This window comes from Jatropha curcas, chromosome 1 (assembly GCF_041381405.1).
Source record: "Jatropha curcas cultivar XTBG-Jc1 chromosome 1, XTBG_Jcur_1.0, whole genome shotgun sequence".
Classification (NCBI taxonomy): Eukaryota; Viridiplantae; Streptophyta; class Magnoliopsida; order Malpighiales; family Euphorbiaceae; genus Jatropha; species Jatropha curcas.
In genome coordinates this window covers 34,033,798-34,057,803 of record NC_143151.1, presented here as the reverse complement: position 1 = coordinate 34,057,803, position 24,006 = coordinate 34,033,798, and the positions used below count along the sequence as shown (strand labels likewise).

General features: G+C 36.7%; 5 protein-coding genes across 9 annotated transcripts; 3 read left to right on the top strand and 2 right to left on the bottom strand.

Annotated features, from left to right (window-relative positions):
• The first annotated feature begins 484 nt into the window (after positions 1-484).
• Positions 485-4,017, top strand: LOC105631293 (CO(2)-response secreted protease). Of its 3 annotated transcripts, none has more exons than XM_037641597.2 (11): positions 485-651; positions 753-862; positions 1,007-1,104; positions 1,180-1,347; positions 1,498-1,609; positions 1,701-2,196; positions 2,282-2,382; positions 2,474-2,695; positions 2,786-2,900; positions 3,019-3,241; positions 3,351-4,017. In XM_037641597.2, exons 1-11 carry the CDS (start codon positions 568-570, stop codon positions 3,920-3,922), a joined length of 2,301 nt encoding a protein of 766 aa, XP_037497525.1. In that variant the 5' UTR covers positions 485-567; the 3' UTR covers positions 3,923-4,017. The 3 variants fall into 3 exon arrangements, with proteins under 3 accessions (XP_037497525.1, XP_012068759.1, XP_020534034.1); XM_012213369.4 differs by having other exon boundaries at positions 486-651; positions 1,183-1,347; XM_020678375.3 differs by lacking the exon at positions 485-651 and having other exon boundaries at positions 1,221-1,347.
• A 2,076-nt stretch (positions 4,018-6,093) lies between these two features.
• On the top strand, positions 6,094-11,026 carry LOC105631294 (histone-lysine N-methyltransferase, H3 lysine-9 specific SUVH3). 2 transcript variants are annotated; one of them, XM_012213371.4, is made up of 4 exons: positions 6,094-6,318; positions 6,501-8,717; positions 9,448-9,489; positions 10,609-11,026. In XM_012213371.4, the coding sequence occupies exon 2, from the start codon at positions 6,644-6,646 to the stop codon at positions 8,663-8,665; it is 2,022 nt and encodes a 673-aa protein (XP_012068761.1). In that variant the 5' UTR covers positions 6,094-6,318; positions 6,501-6,643; the 3' UTR covers positions 8,666-8,717; positions 9,448-9,489; positions 10,609-11,026. The 2 variants fall into 2 exon arrangements, with proteins under 2 accessions (XP_012068761.1, XP_020534022.1); XM_020678363.2 differs by lacking the exon at positions 9,448-9,489.
• A 219-nt stretch (positions 11,027-11,245) lies between these two features.
• Positions 11,246-13,824, bottom strand: LOC105631296 (co-chaperone protein p23-1). 2 transcript variants are annotated; one of them, XM_012213373.4, is made up of 7 exons: positions 13,587-13,815; positions 13,284-13,474; positions 12,793-12,973; positions 12,549-12,702; positions 12,415-12,452; positions 11,720-11,774; positions 11,246-11,512 (listed from the first exon to the last, which is right to left on the bottom strand). In XM_012213373.4, the coding sequence occupies exons 2-7, from the start codon at positions 13,286-13,288 to the stop codon at positions 11,427-11,429; spliced, it is 519 nt and encodes a 172-aa protein (XP_012068763.1). In that variant the 5' UTR covers positions 13,289-13,474; positions 13,587-13,815; the 3' UTR covers positions 11,246-11,426. The 2 variants fall into 2 exon arrangements, with proteins under 2 accessions (XP_012068763.1, XP_089573354.1); XM_089717228.1 differs by lacking the exon at positions 11,720-11,774 and having other exon boundaries at positions 13,587-13,824.
• A 669-nt stretch (positions 13,825-14,493) lies between these two features.
• On the bottom strand, positions 14,494-17,607 carry LOC105631660 (uncharacterized). Its single transcript, XM_012213835.4, has 2 exons — positions 16,919-17,607; positions 14,494-16,696 (listed from the first exon to the last, which is right to left on the bottom strand). The coding sequence occupies exons 1-2, from the start codon at positions 17,496-17,498 to the stop codon at positions 14,694-14,696; spliced, it is 2,583 nt and encodes an 860-aa protein (XP_012069225.1). The 5' UTR covers positions 17,499-17,607; the 3' UTR covers positions 14,494-14,693.
• A 1,167-nt stretch (positions 17,608-18,774) lies between these two features.
• LOC105631297 (tyrosine-sulfated glycopeptide receptor 1) lies at positions 18,775-23,122 on the top strand. The gene has a single exon (XM_012213374.4). The coding sequence runs from the start codon at positions 19,611-19,613 to the stop codon at positions 22,869-22,871; it is 3,261 nt and encodes a 1,086-aa protein (XP_012068764.1). The 5' UTR covers positions 18,775-19,610; the 3' UTR covers positions 22,872-23,122.
• Positions 23,123-24,006: the final 884 nt, after the last annotated feature.

The window sequence follows — 24,006 nt, the reverse complement described above, 5'->3', positions numbered from 1 at the left end:
TTGTTTTCTTTTTCTTTTCCTTTCTTTATATGCGTAATTCTAAGGAGACAAATTACTTTATTTCGTAAGATATTAATGACAAAGAAACATAAATGGCAGGATTTTGTATTAAGATTAATTATAGTAAATGAAAAAATTAATTCATTTCACCTTTGACAAGATAAGCAAGCCAGGCTTGGTATATTAATCATAGCTTAATTAAGATATATCTGATAATTTTTCAATAATATTGTGCCATACATCTCTTTTTTGTTTGTGCACTTTCCTGGTCTATTGACTCGAAAAAGAAAGAGAACAATACATGTTTCACGTGAAACTTCCTTTTAGAAATAAACAAATAAAAATAAATTACGCAAAAATAATAAAGTAGTATGATCATCAAATTTTTTATTGAATACCGTACAATAATAATTAATTCTTAATTCTAAACTAGTTATCTTCGATTAATATTTTATTTTTTTTGGGCTAATATGAAAATTATGGGCATTGATGCCTATGCTTATAAAATGGTGCCAGCAGAGTAATCCATTGCAGTAATCAATCCAGTACTTGTAGAAGCTGCTTTCCATGGCTTCTCTTCTGCTGCTGCTTCTGCTTTCATTTCTACCATTTCCCATCATCTCTTCCACAATATCAATTCAAACCACCAAGGTAAGTGCATCAAATTTTCTATATATATGTATAATACTTATTTTCTTGAAGTTTTAATTCTCACTGCTCAATTTTTTTTTTTTTTTTTTTTTTGTCTGCAGCCTTACATAGTTTATATGGGAAGTTCATGGAACTTTGATCATAATGCAAGAATAGATGCTACAATTGCAGAGTCTGCCCATTTGCAAATATTGTCCTCCATTATACCCAGGTTTGTTCTTGCTAATTAATTAGCTTTTTTTTTTTTTCTTTTTCTAAATTTCTTGTTCTTCTGTTTTTGTTATTGTTCTATACTTATTAGATGCTTAGGATTAGGATTCCTTATTTCTATAATAATGAGAATAATATTTTGCAGCCAAGAGAGTGAAAGAATATCTTTAATTCACTCTTACCACCATGCTTTTAGGGGATTCTGTGCAATGCTTACAGAAGATGAAGCTTCCTTGTTATCTGGTAATTTTAATGGCTTAAAGCCGCAAACTGTCTACTTCCCTAGTTATATGATTTACCATTTTCACATTTGTAAAGCAGACCATGTTGAGGTCCTATCTGTCTTTCCTGATCCTAAGCTTCAACTCCATACAACTCGATCGTGGGATTTCTTGTATTCTCTATCTGGCATTGGATCAAAGCTTGGTCACCAACACCATCACCATCACCTGTCAAATGATGTTATAATTGGAGTAATAGATACAGGTACCTATTAATATTTTTCTTTATTGAACAAATATTGGTTCTTGATTTGCTATCTCAACAGCCTGGTATCAAGTATCTGGCTTCCGAAGCTGGAAAATGGAAATGATAGATTACTTTGCAGATTTGACATATATTGTTCATCTATTTTAGGCATATGGCCTGAGTCTCCAAGTTTTAAAGATGATCACATTGGACAAATACCTTCAAGATGGAAAGGAGTTTGTGAGGAAGGATCTGATTTCAACAAGTCTAATTGTAACAGGTGATTCTTAATTAACCTATCAAATTATCCTGAAATGTTAATTATGGATTTTTGCCAATCTGATTTCTTTATTTTTCCTGAAACATTGAAGGAAATTGATTGGTGCAAGATATTACATTTCCGGTGGGTCTCCGAGGGATGCTCTGGGCCATGGAACTCACTGTGCATCTATTGCAGCTGGTGCACCTGTTGCAAATGCTAGTTTTTATGGTTTAGCAAGAGGTACAGCTAGAGGTGGGGCTCCCGCTGCTAGGATTGCAAGCTATAATGTATGCAAAGGACGCAATTGTTCAGGTTCTACTGTACTAAAGGCAATTGATGATGCTATTAAGGATGGGGTTGACATAATATCAGTTTCACTTGGACTTACTTCACCTACTCAGCCAAAATTTTTAGAAGATCCTGTTGCAATCGGAGCATTCCATGCTGAAGAAAGGGGAGTCATGGTTATTTCTTCTGCAGGAAACCAGGGACCAGATGCGTTTACAGTTTCAAACACAGCTCCATGGATTCTTTCAGTTGCAGCTTCTAGCATTGACAGGGATTTTCAATCCACTGTAGTGCTTGGCAATGGAAGAACTATTAAGGTAAAAAGTTTGAATAACAGAGTTTTACTACTTCTTTTTCTCTGCAGAATATTATGACTTAAAGCTCTTTCAATTAACGGTGTAGGGATCTGCAATCAATTTTTCGAATCTCAGTAGGTCAAAGATGTATCCACTGGTACTTGGGGAGGATGTTGCTATTAATAACACTCTTGTATCAGATGCAAGGTTCATATTTTTGTAGCATTATTATTTATTTTGGTTCTTAATTTGTTGCAACTATTGTTAAATATTAATCTTTTCCTGTTCCCAAATACAGGCAATGCATTCCAGGATCGTTAGATCCTGAAAAGGCTTCAGGAAAGATAATTGTATGCATTACTAGCGACCCAACTATTCGGACAGAACTTGCCGAAGCCAAAGGATTAATTTTAGTTGCTGAAATCCTGGAAGTTCCTCATACAAGTACAGGTTCTTTTCCTTTTACTGAAGTTAGGAAGAATGCAGAGCATATGATCTTGAACTACATTAAGTCCACCAAGTAAATAGAATTATTTGAATCTGCTTTTGGTACACACTTTATTTTTTGTACATTCATATCCGATTCACTCTCTATATACATTTCAAACAGGAAACCGAAGGCGACTATTCTTCCATCAGTTGATGTCTTAGGTGTTAGACCATCCCCAGTTGTTGCATATTTCTCATCAAGAGGCCCTGGAAATCTTACAGAAAATATCCTCAAGGTCCTGTTTAGGAGATAATCAGCATATCCAAAGATATGTACTTATAGTAATATTTTATTTTCTCAGAAAATTATATATAAATACATAATGCAGAATTTGATATCAGTATATTGTTCAGCCTGATATAATGGCTCCAGGACAAGAAATTTTAGCAGCAGTAATTCCAACGGATAATGAAGTAGATGGTCCAGATATTCTTAATGGAAAGAAGCCATTAAAATTTGGGATTAAATCCGGAACTTCACAGGCTTGCCCCCATGTATCAGGAGCTGCTGCATTAATAAAGTCAGTGCATCCGACTTGGAGTTCTTCGATTATCAGATCAGCTCTAATGACAACAGGTGAATGATAACCAATAAACAGATTTATCTGCCAAACAAAAAGAGAGGATGCTGATATGGAAAATATAATTGGCTAACAAAATTCTCTTCTCCATGACTTGTTTTGCAGCAATCATTTTTAATAACAATGGGAAACCATTGACAAACGACTCAGATTACCGTGCAAACCCACATGAAATGGGAGTTGGAGAAATAAGTCCAGTTAGAGCTCTTGATCCAGGCTTAGTATTCGAAACAGAAGTAAAAGATTATCTCCATTTCCTTTGCTACTATGGATATCCAAAGGAAAAAGTAAGGGCCATGTCAAAGACAAAAATCAACTGCCCAGAGAATTCCAATGAAGAGCTGATTTCAAGTAGTATTAACTATCCATCAATCTCCATAGGCAAGCTTGATCAGAACAAACCAGCCCACACCATTACAAGGAGAGTGACCAACTTGGGGCCTGCAAATTCCTCATATTATTCTACAGTTTATGCTCCAAAAGGATTACAGGTCAAGGTTTATCCAGAAAAACTCACTTTTGATGAGGGGAAGAGAAGGGCTTCATTTAGAGTCTTGTTTAATGGCAAGAAAGCTTCAAAGGGATATAATTTTGGTAATGTAATCTGGTCTGATGGGCATCACAGAGTTCGTGTAGTTTTTGCAGTTAATGTTGTATCCCCTAATACTTTGTTCTGATATAGGTTGTCCCGACAAGAATTTTTATATCATAAATAATTCCAAAGTTCGACAAAACAAAAAAACAGGAATAAGACTGTTGATGTATGAGTGTATGAATGTGAGATGTTTCTCGTCCTCCATTGATATTGATAGTTACAGGAATAAAACAAAGGATAATTGAAAAGGATGATAAGAAGAACTAGTAAATTGACATATGAATAGATAAAACTTAAGTTGTTTATTCAGAGAAAGTGGAGAAGTTTTTATAGCTTGGAAATATAATTGTTGGCCAAGTTAATGTTGAGTAACTAACACGAATTTTATTACCAAGCCGTTAACTCGGGTATTAATGATTCACCCATCATTATTGAATCTTTGGGTTATTCGATGGGTTCGGTTAAACGATAACTATATATTTGAATTTGTATTTATCGACTTACCGGTATAGTACCATTTATTGACCGATTTAAATATTTATCGAATTTACCTTTTACTGATTTTTTACTGATGAATCTTTATTTATCAAATAATTTGAATTTTACCTTTTACCGATTTAAATATTTATCGAATTCGGTTCGAGTAATGTTCAAGTAAGGAGCATGAATTTTATTGTCAAACGGTTAATTTGAATATTGATGATTGACCAATCATTATTGAATCTTTTGGATTTATACGCTCAACCTTCTATTTTATATCTGCTAACGGTTTTTTAATTCATCTATCTATTTATATTGCTAATGGTTTTTTAGTTTATTTATGGTTTGGTTTTTGTTAAATGACAAATATACCGTTGGTATATTTATTATAGACTATCATATATTTGTCATCCAGCACTTAATTCGGGTATTAATAATTGATCAATCATTACTGAATCTTTGAATTTATACGTTCGACCTGATAACGATATTTTAATTATTTACAGTTTGGTATTTTGTTAAATTACAAATTTACTGTTGGTATATTTATCATAGTCTATTATATATTTATATATGTATGCTAAGCTATATGTCATATAGACTTATTTATTTTCATCAATTCTCTTAATTCTTTTCTACCAAGAGAAATACTTAAGTGCACTTAGTGTAGGAATTCATTTATATCCAAGCCAAAAAAAAAAAAAAGACATAATTATAATAAATTGTAATAGTTTTTGTAAGATTGTAATTAATCATTGACTTGACTATTCATTGCATGCATTTTATTAAAATTATATTTATATCACTTATCGGATATGATTTAATGTTTTTTTTTTATATTTTAAACATAAAGAGAAAGTTATCGGGTTTGAGTTTTTTAAACCAAAAAATTATCATTAATTTAGTAAATATTATTAAATAGAAGGGATGTCTATATAGTTCATAATATTCTGCTCATAAATATTATTTAAATAAAATGAAATTTCTTTGTTGGGAATATATTTTTTGTTTTTATCACGTGTTTTAATCCATTGGATTAAACCTAATCCTTCTTGCTTGGTGCCATGCTTATAAAGGAAAATAAATTATTTTATTAATAATAAAAGTCAGGAAAAATTTAAGTAAATAGTCCAATTTAAACCCGAGGTGAATATCCCTACAAAATTGAAAAATTTTAACTTCATTTGTTGCAAGTACGAAAAAGGATAATTAATTAAATAAAAAGAGCAATGATTTGTTAAAAAACGAGAGTAATGATATAATTAAAAATTTATTGAGGTAATAAAGTTTTCTATTTAGTAAATTTAACCAAAATATTTTTCAACTTATAAGGCAATGATTTATAACTTTTTATATAAAAAGTAAATAATTTAGTTAATTACTCTTAATTTTTATTTTAAAATATATTTTAAAGTTATAAATCAATTTAAAAATGAATACTTAAATGTTTAGTAAAATTATTTTAAATAATTTAAATGTTTAGTTTTTTTTGGTAACAAAAATGTTTAGTTAATATGTAATCAAAACTAACTTAATTTATCACAATTATTAAAAAAGATATATTAATTGAATAAAAATAAAATGAACATAGTCTCTAATATCCTCATTTATAAATTAAAATATTAATAATTTTTTTTAAAAGATGACTAATTTAACTAAAAAAAATACATATATTATGTTGGTTTTTTTTAGTTATCTACAAGTAATAATAATAATAATGACAAATGAGGAGTTATTTAAAAAAAAAAAAAAAGAAAGGAGGAATCAGACAAGCAAAAATTGAATCGAAGAGCGGCGTATAACATTACTGAAAAGAGCTATGAGTCTATGACACATCGGGCAGAGAGCACGCACAGAGTTTAAAGGATTCTTCGAAATTCACACCCAACACCTCACTCTCACAACACAAACTTCTCATACCCAAAAAAATAAATCTCTCTTTATTTACTCTGTCTGTGTTCTTGCAAAGCCCTAACGGTCAACCAATCTATGATGTAGGTAAATTTGAGGTCTTTCTGTCCTTTTCTTAATTATTTATGGAGGTTTTGTTTTGATCTGTTACTTGGTTTTGTACTTTGTTCTGGGATTTTATAGATCTTCAATTTTCTCTTCTAATTTTCACTAGCTTTTGCTTTTAAAGGACATGCAAACACCTTATTCTCAATTTGTTCTTGTTGCAGGGAAAAAGAAATGGTTTTTTTTAGCTTTCTGGCTACATATGAAATGAAGTTATGATTAGGGTAAATTTTAAGTAGGTTTCATTTTGGGTTTTGGAGGGTTGATTTCTATATATATTTTTTCTGTTTGGTGTTGAATAATTGAAATGGAAGGAGGGTCTGGCAATAATTCTGTACCTCCTTCTCCTACGTTTGATAAATCCAGAGTTTTGGATGTTAAACCTTTGCGTAGTTTGGTACCTGTGTTTCCATCAAGCCCCCATACTCCACCATTTGTTTGTGCACCTCCTTCTGGTCCGTTTCCATCTGAGTTTTCCCCATTTTACCCTTTTAGTGGACCCCAACCTGCCCCTCCTGACCTCAATCAACAGACCCACACTCCAGCACCCCTTCGCTCTTTTCGGCCGCCACAATCAAATGGGCAGATATCGAGAGATGTTAATACAGATGATGGGCCGCCAAAGCGTTCTGTGGGGCGGCCAAGGGCCTCCTCCTCCTCCTCTCAAAAGAGGGCCAAGAAAGACCTGGACTTTACATTGTCTGTTGTTGATACTAATTTTGTTGTGGGCGTTACTTCCGCTCAAAAAGAGGATGGTGATAGGGAAGTGGTTAATAATGTTCTAATGAGGTTTGATGCCCTTAGAAGAAGGCTTAGCCAGTTAGAGGATTCTAAGGAATCTCCGTCTGGGCTAATTAGGCGTGCAGACTTGAAAGCGGGGAATATTTTGATGAGCAAAGGGGTCAGGACGAATATGAGGAAGAGAGTTGGAGTGGTTCCTGGGGTCGAGGTTGGAGATATTTTCTTTTTTCGAATGGAGATGTGTTTGGTCGGGTTGCATTCCCAGTCCATGGCCGGAATTGATTACATGGTTATAAGAGGTGATATTGAAGAAGATCCACTGGCAGTAAGTATTGTTTCATCTGGTGGGTATGATGATGAGGCAGAGGATAAGGATGTGTTAATTTATAGTGGGCAGGGTGGTAATGTCAATAGCAACAAAAAGGATAAGCAAGCAGCGGATCAGAAGCTTGAGAGGGGTAACCTTGCATTGGAGAGGAGCTTGCACCGTGCCAATGAAGTGAGAGTCATTCGGGGAATGAGGGATGTAATTAGTCCAACAGCAAAAGTCTATGTGTATGATGGGCTTTATAGGATCCAGGAGTCGTGGGTTGACAAGGGGAAGTCTGGTTGCAATATATTCAAGTATAAGTTGGTTAGAGTGCCTGGGCAGCCAGGTGCTTTTGCTGTTTGGAAATCAATTCAGCAGTGGAGAGAAGGGTTCTCTACAAGGGTTGGACTAATTCTTCCGGACCTCACTTCAGGGAGTGAAAGTATACCTGTTTCGCTTGTAAATGATGTGGATGAAGAGAAGGGACCTGCTTACTTCACCTATTTCTCTACTGTCAAGTATATTAAATCATTTAAATTGACAGAGCCATCTTATGGATGCAACTGCCGTAGTGCATGCTCTCCAGGTGATCTAAACTGCTCTTGCATTAGGAAAAATGGTGGCGACTTCCCATATACTGCCAATGGGGTCCTAGTTAACAGGAGGCCATTGATCCATGAATGTGGTCCCACATGTCCATGCATTCCCAACTGTAAGAACCGAGTGTCGCAAACTGGTTTAAAGATTCGCTTGGAAGTGTTTAAAACAAAAGACAAAGGTTGGGGCCTGCGGTCATGGGATCCTATTCGTTCTGGTACTTTTATTTGTGAATATGCAGGTGAAGTTATAGAAAAAGTTAAGTCAAGGCAGGATGGAGAAGGTGAAGATGATGATTACGTGTTTGATACAACCCGTGTTTATGAGCCATTCAAATGGAATTGTGAACCAGGACTCATAGAGGAGGACGGTAATGACACTACTGAGGAATACAACATCCCTTCTCCTCTAATCATAAGTGCCAAGAATGTTGGAAATGTAGCTCGATTTATGAATCATAGTTGTAGTCCAAATGTTTTCTGGCAGCCAGTGGCATATGAACACAACAGTGAGTCCTATGTTCACATTGCCTTTTTTGCATTAAGACACATTCCCCCTATGACAGAATTGACCTATGACTATGGGACTTCACGCTCGGATGAGGCTGATGGTAGTGGTACACCGCATGGAAAAAAGAAATGCTTATGTGGATCACCAAGATGCCGGGGTTATTTTGGTTGAAGGTTGTCTATGAACTAGCATGGTGGCTGCAAGCAGGGTCACAGCTGACAAGGTCTTGAATCTAGTTTATGTTTAAGTGAATGTTGGTGGTGATATAAATATTAGCTGCTTGACTTTGGATGCTTATGATCTCGTGTGGTTTGTTCTTCTCTTCATAATGCATGGCTACTTATGCACGCATGCGCGCGCGCGCGCACACACACACACACATAGCACATGCACATATCACCAACCCACCTATGTTGTGCGGCTGCCAACTGTCTGTGCTTGGTATTGTGCGGATAGTGAAAGAGTATTTTACTTGAAGATTCTGAACTACAGAAGTTTAGATTTTATACCAAATTTATATGCTGCAGCAATGTTGGATGTGTTTATGTCTTATCATGTTTGGTGTGGCATTTACTTAAGCATTCTAATCTACAAAAATTTAGAGTTAATTCTAAATTAAGATGCTAGTAATGTTTCATCTATTTATGTTTTACAATGGTTGGTGTGGCCTCTTGTTGTCAATGAAGTATTAACAGTTATAAGTTAGGATGCCTTTTTCTCCATGAACATAATTTGGCTATTATGTTAATGCCTCTTCCTCACTCTATCTCTTCTTCTTTTTTGACCCCCCAACTCCTTAATGGCAGAGTTTCTTTGAGTCTGACATTCTGACTAAATGAAGATCCATGTAGTAGAATTTTTATAAAGGAGCATCTGCTTCTCTTTTAGGAACAACTGTTGTACAGTCTTCTTGTTGTGTCTATTTTTTTTAAACATTTGTCAAATCTTAACAGGTGACTGGGGATCTATGAGGCTTTGCGGAAGCGTTTTTTGGGGTAATTTGCAGGCTTTTTATTATAGCATTTACTGGTTTTGCTGTGCCACGAGCATTCTACTAGTGCTTATATTAATCTTGCAGCATCTGAAATATATTTGATGGCACATTTTTAATACCTCAATATTTGAAATAATCAACTATTTGTTTTACTATTCAATTGACTCTAACATGTTCCCATTTTTACATGGGTTCAATTGGACCCTAATTGGCTATGAAGTTGTCACATGAATATTATAAGAGCAGAAAAACAAGATATAGCCTTTGACCTTAGTAAAAGTTAAATATTCCTTGTTTGACTTCGTCTGCATGTGTACTATTACATGGTGATCCATATAAGCAGTTTGCGAGCAGTAAAGCTTCTGTTGAACTTCCATTCATAACTTGGGACTATATTCCAACTAATTCTCTTGAATTTAGGCCCTCAATGTGGATTACACATATCTTTGGTGGTAATTCTTGGTTATATGGGCCTGCCTCCTGGAAATTTGACACGTGAAGATAATGAACTTAATTATCTGTGGTCTCTGTCAGCTATCTTTTCTTTTCTCCCTCTCTTAAATACAGTTTATGAAATAGGCTAAAAAAGTGTGAATATTTTGCTACCATGTGAGAAGCAATTTATGCTAAATTTTGAATGAGCTTGTGATGCTGCGCAATTCATGAAATGACTATTTTTCTTTGAGCATTGATTGTCATTGCTGCTTTGTTTGTACTCTCCCTTGAGAATGGACGCCTAAGTTTGCTTTTGTTTTGCCCTTCATTTTCTAGTTTACATTATTTCGATAACTATTCTATTGGCTGAAACTTCTTTCAACCTGTTACATTAATCAAGTTGTGGTTATATTTGGCTCCTTGATTAATAGAATAAACCTTCTTAAAGACTTTATATTCTCCCCTAAGCTGCTGAGTTTTCAATTGTGTCTGTATATTATTATGGTTGGTTCCTGCATAGGGAAGCACAAACTGCTAGATCATTTTCCCTGCTGACACAGACTATAAGCACGCATTATACATTTCCAGCTGAGATGTTTTAAAATGAAACAAAACCCTGCATCAGTTAGATTTAGAATTTTCTTGTTGCATGGTCTCACACAACTTGTTTCTTCTAATTTGGCAGCAATTCCCAGCTGGTGCAGATGCTATGTCAGTTTCTAGCGTTTACTTGCTAATGAAGTGTTTATTACTCCGTTAAATTGGCACAACTTTTGGTTTTTTTCTTCTCACTGTGCTCAGCCAAGCTAGCGTAGATTGTCGTCCAACGGCAGCTTCAACTTGCAACCTCGAACAGAGGTCCTCTGCCTTTTAATTTTGTGCAGGACCACAATTTAGTGTACTAGGGCTTGTAGTTTACGGCAATACAATGACAGATAATAGATTAGCGTTACTGCTTGTACTTGTGCTTGTAACTGAAAGTATCTTGTACTGTATTCATATTGTAGCTAAGGCAGTGTCTTTGGACATGCCATGGAATGTTTAATCTTCTGTATGATCCGATCTGTAACCAGCCAATCAGTGCCTTCTTTTCTTCTCCCCTATGATTATTTTTTTCAATCCCTTCGGAGATGACATCTTGTCAAATTCGAGTGTGCTTTTTCCCGAACATTATTATAAAAATTTTGGAGTTTTTTACAAAGCAGTTTGCATTAGACTATCAAATGTTATTTCCAGAATTGCCACAATGGTTAATGCCTGTTTATGTTACTGCCTTTTTTCATTTTTCAGGAGATACTTTGTGTAAACTAAAAAGGGGTTACTTGATGAACATGTAGGGATTTTTATCCAGTAGAAAAATTCATACATGAAGCGCAAGTAGACAGCTAGTTTCCCACTACAGGCTTTTTACTTTGTGGTCCTTAAGCAAAATCACAGATCAAGGATGACACCTAGTCAAAATTATAACAAGATCGAAACTAGACTTGTTGCTTTCCAAGACAATCAAGCCTTAGCCTTCTCAGCAGCCGATGTACTAGTTTCTGTTTCTGCTTCTTTCCCTTCTGATGCTTCTTCGGTGTCTGCTCCTTCTGAGAAAATCAAAGCCACATCAGCTACGCCATGGATTCAATGCAGCAGCATTTCATGCTTGTTCAGGCATAAGAAAAATTTAAAAATGACTGATATGGAATGTTCATTCGGCATGGAATGTGCAGACGAGAATGTCATACTGACGAAGACAAGAACTGCAAATAAATTTCTCAAGACAGACAACTATTTCACAGAAAATTTCTGACCTTCTTCATCCTTCAACTCGTCGATATCAAAATTGTCCCCACCCATGTTTAACTTCTGCAGGGTATTATTAATCTCAATCAGCAAAGAATGACAATCCAATATTTCTTGGTCAGGAAAGGTTTATCACTACTCCAAAAAGTTTAGACTTGAGGACTTGCTTTTCCATTTGAAAATTTTCAAACCTCAGTCCTTTGTAATATATTAATCTATTCAACTACCACTTATCCAGCAGATATAAGCAGTTCTTGAACAAACCCATTTTCCTTTTAAATGATCAAGCGAAAAGAACTCCTAGCAGGTAAGCAACTCTTGACTCGTACATAAAAAAAAAGAAAAAAGTTCGCCTATTACCAATAATATCGACATATCATAGCCTGTCAGCTGAAATACTATGGAAATTTTAGTGCTATCAGAAATAAGAGCCAAGGTTCGGTTAAATATGGAAAGCTTTGTAGAAGTACTGTTTCCAGAACACCTAAACAAGTTGATGTTAGACAGCAGAGAAAGAGGCACAATTATTTGATTGATTAGCGTGCGTAACAGTCTACAGTAAAAAGTAACTTAGGATTTGTCAACAGAAAAACCAAGTCACAACAAACAGATCACACTATATAACAGCAAATTTTGTTGATGTTCCAAAGGCAAAAAGAAACTAATAGATCAGAAAATCTAACTACTGAGGCTTTATACTTACTGAGAAATCCATGTCATCAAAATCCAAGCGACCTCCATCTGTTGGAATTACACAAGGAAAAGCACTTAATCAGTCGAAGACGCAAAGTGACAATAACACCAAAATAAAACACACAGCACAGCAACATTATGTACCATTCTCGTCATCTTCATCAACCCATTTATCCCAGTCAACTTTGAGGAACACAGGAGGTTTTCCTTCTTGCTTCATCAACCTGTTCCACCATTTTTTTTCTGCTTTTTTTATAACATAGGCAATACTTCGCACACCAATGTTGTACTTGCTCTCCTGCAACCAAAAAAATTCCCACTTTTTGTTTATTTCCTATAGACATTACACCAAATTCTATTTCATATCCAAGAGGTCAATGTTATCTACCTCTACATTGATCTTGTCAAACAATTCAATGTCAACTTCATAAGGGACATCATCTTTAGTAGCAGAAAAGATGAATCTCCCTTCAGGATCAAGCTTGAGCTTTACATCCTTCGCATCAGGCAACTCAACAGTGATGTAAACTTTGTCACTTCTCTGTGCCCACTTCACAATTGGGTGGCGGCTGCAACAGGCACATATTTGTATAACTTTTATATGGAAATGACCCCCTAAAATTATACCCACATCCAAAATTTTCTCACTCATAGCTATATATAGTCCAACAAGCAAAATCTACTTTCCATAGTGAAACTAAAATGAGACCAAACATACAGTATAAATTAAGCAAGAAATACAATACAACGATTCACTCACTATCAACCTTTAATAGGCATAATATCCCAATCTCAACACACTGACAACATAGAGTAAAAGAAGTACTTAATTAAAACGAGTACAAAGAAAAAGGAAAGGGAAACATGAGAAAGGCTTACCTCATTCTCTGGAAGGAGGAAGAGTGAGTGAAAATTGAAAAGGGAGAGGATTGGAGGCTTTTGGGTGATGAATATGGAAAATGGTCTGATGATCATCGTGCCTTATATTGGCATTGTACACAAGCTCGAACATTCCAGAGAAGTCAGGTGCTTTCTTTCCCTCTAATTTGGACGGCCAAGATGGTTATTTTCTGTTAAATAATAGTAGTATATAGTTTTAATATTGATTTGAGAAAATAGGCTGGGCCCAAAGTAAACGAAAGGGTCAGGCTCAAGAAAAATAAACAAGAAACTGAAACTCACGCTTTATTCCCAGTTATCGAAGAAAGGCGATTATCATATATAAGCAGGAAATTAATCGGGATTTGTAGATGCTGTAGAAACAGAGGAGAAGACTGTTTATCTTGATCCGTCGTTCGATATTTGTTAGGCGATGAAGCAGAGGATAGTAACGGATACTGGCTCCAAATTCAACCATATTCCCGATCTGAGATTGATCTGGAGACGGAAAAGACGAAAACGGCGATGAGGGCTGCCGGATACACAGCTGCGGGGATGCACTTATGTATCGGACAACTGCCAGTTGCCGTTTATGTGCTTTCGCCTGACGATGTGGCAGCGAGGAAGCTGACGTGGCTTAGGGAATGAGGCGATAGAATGCATTTTGCTGACGTGGGATATAATATAAGGAGCAGGCCTTTGTGACATGGCATGATCGGACAAGTGGCTATAACAACGTGGCCTACCAGCTAATGTGCATGATGACGTGGTCGACTATGTTGATGTGGCTTCAATAGCGTGTGGGGATTAAAATGACATGCGGCGATGATGTGGAGAGCTTTGCTGACATTGAGATATTGTGTTGATGTGGCGTCATATGACGGCTTGGTTTCTATGATGTGGCTGACATCAGCAGCACATTTGCTGACTTGTATGATGACATGGCTCACTTCGAAGATGTGTCCCTAAATGACGAGTTCACTTCTGATGACATGGGATCAATTGGCTGAAATGTCATGACGTGGTGGATTACATTGACGTGGCTTGAGGTGACCTGATACTTAATTATGTGGATCATTTGCTGACATGTTCATCATTGACATGTCTTCACGTGACATGGCTTAGTTTCGAAGATGCAGACAACAGCGTGGCCTGATATGGCTCTAAATGACCTGTCCGATTCCGATGACATGGACACTATTTGCAGACGTGCTGAATGACATGGCCTATTTGTATTGACGTGGCAGCCTGTGATGATGTGCCATGTTCAGATTAAAATAGGAGAAATACAAATATATATGACCAAACATACAACAGGCAGTTTGACGACAGCTTACAACTTCAGTTGCTCTTAAAACCTTCGAAACTCGCATATGAGCAACTGATAGTCAAAAATACAAATTACCTAATCTAGGTTTCCATCAAAAACCTCACTCTCTTGGTGCACTTCTTATCCTCTTGCCCATGCAAATCTGATTTTCTGAGGCATGACTTTAGGTCTGGGAGTGGGGCTTCAATTGAAAACCATGGTCTCTTCTTGCTCTTCTTATCCTCTTGCATGTGCAAGTCTGATATTTTAACGCACGACTTGGGTTTTGGCAAGGGGCACTTCTTATCCTTTTGTCCATGCAAATCCAAGTAATCTGTGTGTTTAAGGCATGATTTTAGGTTAGGCATCGGGACTACAAGCTTCGATCCTCTTCTCTTCTTTTCACATCGGTCAAGCCAAAATAGGATATTTGCCTCACCAAACAAATCTTTCTTTCTCTTTGCATACTGATAAGCACAAACTGCATCAAGATGGTGTAAGAAAACCACCTGGGCAGAGCCCATATGTGTAAAGATTTTGGTTCTAAATAAGTCTATTTTGCCAAATCTTCTAAATTTTCCTATCAAATCCTTCTTGGATGGAAGATTAAAATCCTTGGGGAACTTCATGCGCAAGTGTTGACAATTGGAAAAGGTACCAATCGACGATTGCTTAGATACTTGTGGCTTGAATGATACATCAGTAGTAATAAGCTGAAGGAACCCCTTATTACCCATAGAGCTGCCTCTGAAAGTTGCATTAATGCTCAAGTTTTCGTTGGTCTCGACACATGCTTCACGATCGTCACAGCTAGGCTGCATCTGCATCTGATTCGTAGTGTGAGTAGACGGAGGGTAGTTTCTGGCTCTGGGACTTGATTTTTGGTTTGGTGAGTGAATTACAAACTTGGATCCTCTTCTCTTGTTTTCGTATGGGTCAAACCAAAGCAGCATATTTATTTCACCAAATAAACCTTTCTTCCTCTTTGCATGGTGATAAGCAGCCAAGGTATCAGTCTGGTTTATGAAAACCACCTGAGCAGAGCCCGTCCGAGTAAAGATTTTGGTTCTAGATGAGTTTACTTTGCCAAATTGACTAAATTCCCTTAACAACTCCTCCTTGGATGGAAGATTAAAATCCTTTGGGAACTTCATGAGTAAACGTCGACAATTGGAAATGTTACCAAGTGATTCCTGAGCTAATTGTGGCTTGAATGATACATCAGGAGTAACAGGCAGATAAAGCTTGTTATTTGCCATAGAGCTGTCCCTGAAACCAGTACTAATGCTCAAACTTTTGTTGGTTTTAACATACATTTCATTATAATCATTGCTAGGCTGCATCTGGACCTGACACTTAGAATGAGGAGATGGCAGGCAGGTTTCGGTTCTTGAACTTGCATCATCAATTATAAATACCTCCAGTTGTGACCCTGAGAAAAAAGTGTCAGAGATATTTGCTTCGCATCTGGTTCTATCTACTTGCAGATGAGCAACTGTGCCATTAAAAATGGAAAAGGGTATGGTGTTGCAGAACTTCAAAAAAAGATGTGATAAAGCAGGCCCTGAGGTCAAAGCATCCAGCACATGTCCATTGCATCCATGTTTGCTTTTCCGAAGATAAGCATCTACATTGATTGACAAGTGAGGCAAAGTCTTGGCCATCTTAAAAGAAAAGCCTGAATCAACAGGACAATCATGTCGCCTACTTAAGCCAAGGAAGTTAACATTGCTTGACATATTATGTTTACGGGGATTAGAAGCATCCTTGCAATATTTTTCACCAACCTTGTCACTTGGCTCACTATATGATGGAGGATGAGAAAACTGAGCTTCAGTGCTTCTGGGAGAACATTTTTTAAATCTGAGGTTCAAGGTATTTTGGTACATACAATTTCTCAACATCAAAAAATTTTGCTTCACAGAGTTCAAGCATTCTCCCCTTATATAATTTGTATCTAAAGCAAGTTTATGCAAGTTTACCAGCAGCCCATGTAGTGATTGTGACCGGATCTGCTCAATCCGAATCCATGATCCTTTATTAGTTTGATCCTCATTCAAGGGTTCATCAAATTCCACCTCTGAAACATCTGATTTTCGAGCACCTGAAAAGACATTCAAAAAGAGAAACTCAAAAACAAATGATGTAACATCTATCAGCAGTATACAAAGATTACACAAAAAAAAAAAAAAAAAGCTGCTACGGAAAAACAATGCCTGAATATGGTCCAACATATTACATGAACCCAGTAAAACAAATCTTGAACTTCAATGGTTGATTGGATATTACAAGAAAGGCAATTACAAGAGGCGCTTTTATAACATACCTGAACTAAGCGATGGAGATAAACAAATAGAACAGTTCCTCTTATGATGTTGCCTCGCTTTCTCTTGCTGCAGGAACAAAATTTGCTCGCTTACTAGACAACTGCGAAACACATTAAGCTGGGCAATGGAGGTGAGTGCAAAGACAGAATCCAAAACTCCAACAAAAGGTGAAACCGCCACGCCAAGAACAAAACCCAACACGGCATTTGACTGAAACGAATCCCCTCTTCCTCTCCTCCTCCTCTTCCTCTTGCTCCACCTCGAAATTGTATCTCCTTGCTGTGGTAGCCGGAAATGGCAAGTGCATTTTAAGCTCGAAACGGCTCTTCGTACCAGCAATTTTAGGGCTTTATCCAACAATTCTTTACCTTTATCACAGTTTTCTAATGTCTGAGCTAGTGAATCGAAGTTCTCTTGAAAGAAGCACACCTCTTTTTCTGGGAAATAACGAGGGTTCTTGCCGTCATCGAAGAATGAAACGGCGACGCCTATGCTGTCGGTGCTCAAAACCAGACCAGGCCACCATTTTATAGGGTATAATACTCTTGCCCATACAATATCTCCCCTTCTCAGTTCCATTCTTAAATCTTAGGGTTCTACATTACCCTTTTTCCCTCTAAAATCTAATCAATATGTATATATTGTGACATTTTCCCGCTAATTTTTCCCTCCATATTTAAATTCTTAATTCCTCTCTCCGTCCATTAAATTGATTTTTTTAAAATCAATTTATTTTTATTTGTTAAGAGATCAAATGCAGCGGAATAAAATAATATATTATGTAATAGCAGAAAAGATTTAAACTTCCAACCGTTTACTTTCCACTTTCTTTTCATCATAATTATTAACATCAATCCGATATTATTAAATAAATAAATATCATTAATTAATAATTAATTATCATTTGCAAAAAAAGATTGTTTTAATGAAAATATATCATTTCTTATATGATTAATTTGATGTATGAATTAATTATTCGAAATAGATGTAAGTGTGATTCAATAAGGTAAAACCCTCCATGGATTCTTACCTTGAAGACAATGATGGAGTGAGAGGATAAAAATCTGTGAGCTCAAAACCTCTAAATGAGAAACACATGTTAGGTTATAGTTTTTGTTCATATTTACATAGACTTTTCACACATTTTTTAACATTTTCAAATAAAGTACAATACAAGAATTGTTCAATCATGACTTTATTTTTCAAAGAATTTTGAACAAGTTAGACTTTGACTTTTTTTTTTTTTTTTAATTTGCTTAGTTAATATCTAATTTTCAAAATTCATATCATGACAAAAAGAAAAAAAAATGAAATTCATTCACCTTAAATATTTATTTGAATTTTACACGCGAAAACTCCTGGAAACTTCACAAAACCTACCGTCCTCTTGGGTTCTATTACAAAATCACTTTCAAGTCTTAACTTATATATATTAGAGAGAGTATAAAACGGTTTTAACTGAAAAATTGATTGAAGCGATTTAGTTCAATTTTTAGGTTCGATTATTTAGATTAATCGATTTGATTCAATTTTTAAATTTAGGCATTGATTGAAAAACTATACTAAATCGATTAAATCAAGGAAATCCGGTTCAATTCTGTATAAAATTTGATTTGGTTTAGAAGATAAAAATACAATTCGATTTTTAATTTTGTCAATTTGGTAGAATACCCTTATGACATAAATATGATAAAAAAAAAAGAAGATCTTTATAGGTAATAATAATAATAATAATAAATAAACATCTTTCAACACTTGTAGTTACTTCTTTTGGGCACTTTTTCAGTTTTGAACCCCAAAAAACACAAAGAAAGCCAAAAGAATTGATATAACTTGTGGAAGCCGGCAATCATATTTTCATGGGATCACATAACAGAAGGACAGTGGCTTGTGAATGGGTCAAGAAAAAAAGTCCAGTTATAGAATAAGACATGGAGCTTTCTGGTCCAGGTTGACCGTTCAGCAGTACAGCCAATTTTATATATTGGGTCAGTCTCTGCTTCTTGCCACTTGCAAGCTTTGCTCATCTGTCTTATGACCATTTTTTATTTTTTGGCAATTAGATAATTCCAGATAAGTACAACCAGCCAGCAACTAACACCCTGCCCACACAAAAACAGAATAAGTGCAGAGATTTTGTTTGAAAGGAAAAAAAAACAGAGAATACTATTCAATAGACACCAATTAGAGTTAAAGATGAAGCCTTTTTAGTCTCACAAAAATGTTGAATCAAAAGGGGTTTCTGGATCCTTTTATGGGATTTGGTCATCAATCAATCATGATCCAAGAAAGAGTCCAGCTCAACCTTCACCACCACCACCACCAGCCAGCCACTACCAGCCGCCCCAATGTAAACGCTTAGAAGATTTTCATGTTTTTCATGATGACCCTTGTTTTTTGATCGCTCTTCTGTTTATTAATGCTTGTATACAATAATATATATACTTTTTCCTTTTGTAGTGCTATTATAATATTAATGACCTAACGTCATGCCCCCACGCACGCACTTCATCTGTATTCCTTTCTCTCTCATTTTCCTCTTCTCTGTTTGGTCAATAGAGGGTTTTACTTCAATCTCCAAATCTTTGTTAGTCTACAAGATTTGCCTAGATATCAGATAATCATGTACTTGGTCCCCTATTTCTCCTTCCATCTCATGTCTTGTTCTTGTTCTATGTCCCAATAGTGGGAATGATGGTGATGAATTTTAAAGATTCCAACTTTGCTTGCTTTGCGTATCCAGTGATACCAAGAACAAGAGGATCCTTCTCATCTTCTTGGGTCACGTTCTTGTTTGCTTTTTTGGTGATTCTGATACTATTATTGCATCCTTGTTATGCTGCAGCGGCTTGCCACCAAGACGATCATGATTCTTTGTTTACCTTCTTCTCAAACATATCATCTTCTTCTCCTTTGAATTGGTCTTCTTCTACTGATTGTTGTCTATGGGAAGGTGTTGAGTGTGATGGAATTAATGGGAGAGTGAATCGTCTTTTGCTACCCTTTAGAGGCCTTACTGGCATTCTCTCACCATCTCTTGCCAACCTCACCCATCTCTATCACCTCAATCTGTCCCATAATCGTCTCTCTGGTTCTCTCCCTACTGGATTATTTTCTCTGAATGGCCTCCAGATTCTTGATCTCAGCTACAATCGTCTTGATGGCGAATTACCAGGCAGCGACAATAATAACACCAACATAGCTATCCAAATAGTGGACTTGTCTAGCAACCGGTTCAATGGGGCGATTCCATCCGACTCATTTCTCCAGGCAGCTGCAAATTTGAGCAAACTCAATGTCAGTCACAATAGTTTCGTGGGCCAAATTCCGTCCAACATTTGCAGTGTTTCTTTTCGATTCATGACTATTCTTGACTTTTCCAACAATGATTTCAGTGGCAATATTCCTTCTGCATTTGGTGAATGTTCCGGTCTGAGGATTTTCTCTGCAGGTTTCAATAATCTGTCAGGGACGATTCCTGAAGATATTTACAAGGCTGTCTTGCTCGAAAAACTCTCCTTGCCTCTTAACCGCCTTTCTGGTCCTATCAGCAATGCACTAGTTAACCTCAATAACCTTAAGGTTCTTGATCTCTATTCGAATCACCTGATTGGCAGAATACCCTGGAATATTGGCAGGCTCTACAACTTGGAACAGCTGCAGCTTCACATTAACAATCTCACAGGTTCAATCCCTCCAACTCTGATGAATTGTACCAAATTAGTGACATTAAATTTGCGGGTCAACTTATTGGAAGGAGAGCTATCTGCCTTTAATTTCTCTAGGTTCCTTCAACTTAGCATCCTAGATCTTGGCAACAATAAATTTACAGGTAATTTGCCCACAAGTCTTTACTTATGTAGCTCGTTAACTGCTGTTAGACTTGCCTATAACCAGTTGGGGGGACAGATCTTACCTGAAATACAAACACTAAAATCTCTGTCTTTCCTGTCAGTTTCTTACAATAACTTAAACAACCTTACTGGGGCTATTCAAATTATGATGGGTTGCAAGAACCTCACTACTCTGATACTCTCTGTGAATTTTTTTAATGAAAAGATACCAGATGATAAAAGCATAGGACACTCAGATGGATTCCAGAACCTCCAGGTTCTTGCTCTTGGTGCTTCTGGACTTTCAGGTCAGGTGCCTACCTGGTTATCCAAGCTTAAGAACCTGGAGGTGTTGGACTTGTCTGTTAACCAAATCACAGGTTCTATTCCCAGTTGGTTGGGTAGTTTATCGAACCTTTTCTACATAGACTTGTCCAGTAACCGCCTATCAGGAAAACTGCCCAAGGAACTTGCGGGATTGCATACACTAGCATCACAAGGGGACAATGAATTAGTCAACCGGAGTTATCTACCATTGCCTGTGTTTGCCCAACCCAATAATGCAACCTATCAGCAGTACAATCAGCTCTCTAGCCTGCCTCCAGCTATATACCTGGGAAACAACTGCCTCATTGGTGATATCCCTAAAGAAATTGGCCAACTAAAGTTTCTTCACGTGGTGGACCTTGGAAATAACAACTTCTCAGGAAATATTCCAGATGAAATATCGAACCTCACCAACTTGGAGAAATTGGATCTCTCTGAAAACCACCTATCTGGAGAAATCCCTGCATCACTAAAAGGTCTCCATTTCTTGTCTTCATTCAATGTTGCAAATAACAGTCTTCACGGTCCTATACCATCTGGAGGTCAGTTCGATACTTTCCCCAGTTCCAGCTTTGCAGGGAATCCAGGGCTTTGTGGTTCAATTTTACAACGTTCTTGCTCCAATACATCAGGATATGTCAATCACACTGTGCCTTGTAAAAAGGTAAACACAAAATTTATTATCGGATTAGTCCTGGGGACATGTTCTGGGACTGGTTTACTTATTGCTGTACTAGCACTGTGGATATTGTCCAAGAGAAGGATCATTCCCGGAGGGGACTCTGACAGTATAGAGATGGATGCAATTTCAAGCAATTCATATTCTGGATTTCCTCCCAATGCTGACAAGGACACCTGCTTAGTTGTATTGTTTCCTAATGATAATAATGATACCAGGGATCTAACAATAATTGAGCTTTTAAAAGCCACTGACAATTTCAACCAAGCAAATATTGTTGGCTGTGGCGGTTTTGGTCTGGTCTACAAAGCAACACTGGCAAATGGCACCAAGCTGGCTATCAAGAAACTCTCAGGAGATATAGGTCCCATGGAAAGGGAATTCAAAGCAGAGGTAGAGGCTCTGTCCACTGCCTGGCATGAGAATCTGGTGTCATTGCAAGGTTATTGTGTGTATCAGGGCTTTCGGCTGCTCATATATTCCTATATGGAAAACGGAAGTCTGGATTACTGGTTGCATGAGAAGGCTGATGGTGCATCCCAACTAGATTGGCCAACGCGACTGAAGATCGCCAGGGGAGCAAGTTGTGGCCTGGCTTACATGCACCAGATATGTGAGCCACACATTGTGCATCGTGACATCAAGTCCAGCAACATCCTTCTAGATGAGAAGTTTGAAGCACATGTAGCAGATTTTGGGTTGTCCAGGCTGATTCTTCCTTATCATACTCATGTTACAACTGAGCTTGTTGGTACTTTGGGTTATATTCCTCCAGAATATGGGCAAGCATGGATAGCCACATTGAGAGGAGATATGTACAGTTTTGGGGTTGTTATGCTTGAGCTTCTCTCTGGAAAGAGACCTGTAGAAGTGTTCAGGCCAAAGATGTCAAGAGAACTAGTCGGCTGGGTCCAGCAAATGAGGAGAGAGGGAAAACAAGAACAAGTCTTTGATCCTCTCTTGAGAGGAAAGGGCTTTGATGTTGAGATGCTGCAAGTGCTGGATGTGGCCTGCATGTGTGTGAACCAAAATCCATTCAAGAGGCCAACCATCAAAGAAGTTGTTGACTGGCTAGAGAATGTAGGCTCAGACAGAAACCAAAATAAGAGTTAGTGAAAATGCCCTTCAGTAAATATTAAGAACAGGTATATACACTTGCACAAAACATGGGTTTGTCAATGCAGTTTTTCACATCATTTTACAATGTAAATTTGAAAATTTACCATATCATACAGCTTTAAAGATGTATAAAAAAATTACAATTAGTTGTTTATTAATCACCATATGGAGAAGCTAAAGAACTAGTATGGCATCTGTAATTTCATATTATCAAATATCACTTATGCATTTTTCGCTGGAAACAATTATATTGAACCATACACTATCGAATATGTAACTATAATCACCTATAGACAGATTCCCATGTATATATGGAGAGGGTGAGCTACCACTGCATTGGCAGAAACGGCACAGATTTGCACCTTAAAACCAAAAGTTTCATTTGGTTGAAGGGAGGAGGTTGTGGCATGCGGTCTTTTCCGATTCATATAATTGTTCCCATTTCCAATGTCCCATCAGTTGATAACTCCACACGAAAAGTCTCCAAATTTCATCATAAAGGACAAACCCTCAATAAAAATTTGACGGCTTTGAGAATCAAAAGCTCAAAACTTGGAACGGCAAAGATTAAAGGATCAGAAAAAGCAAGCTCCGCAGTGTGTGTTGGACGCAGCATTTTGACTAACAGTGTGGTCATTAGGTTGCTTGGAATTTCAGTTTTATCAGAGCCATCAATCATCATAAACATCCCACAAAATAAAACTAAAAGATAATAGGAGACATGCTGAAAGAGATCAATAAGACGACAATACAACAGAAGTTATGGGCAGGTAGGGATTTCAACTGCTTGTGGTGAGATAAAAAAGATCACTTGAGAAAGAATCCATTAGAAGGAGACAATAAAAGGTTTTGGAGCAAAGAAAAGTTCTCTTTCCAAACTACGAAGCACAAAAAAAAAAAAAAAAAAAGCCTCCAAAAGAAGAAAAAGTACCTTATCGTTCGACATACAAAAGCAAGCTACGATGATAACCAAAAGATCAATTGCATTGTAGGCATTACAACAAACAGTTAATACGCACAGCAAACAATCCACAACAGTTTTCCACTCAAAACCAGTTTATACATAAGAAACAAAGAAAAATTAAACACAAAACTTTCATACTTAAAAGTCAAATAGAAAGAGATTCTA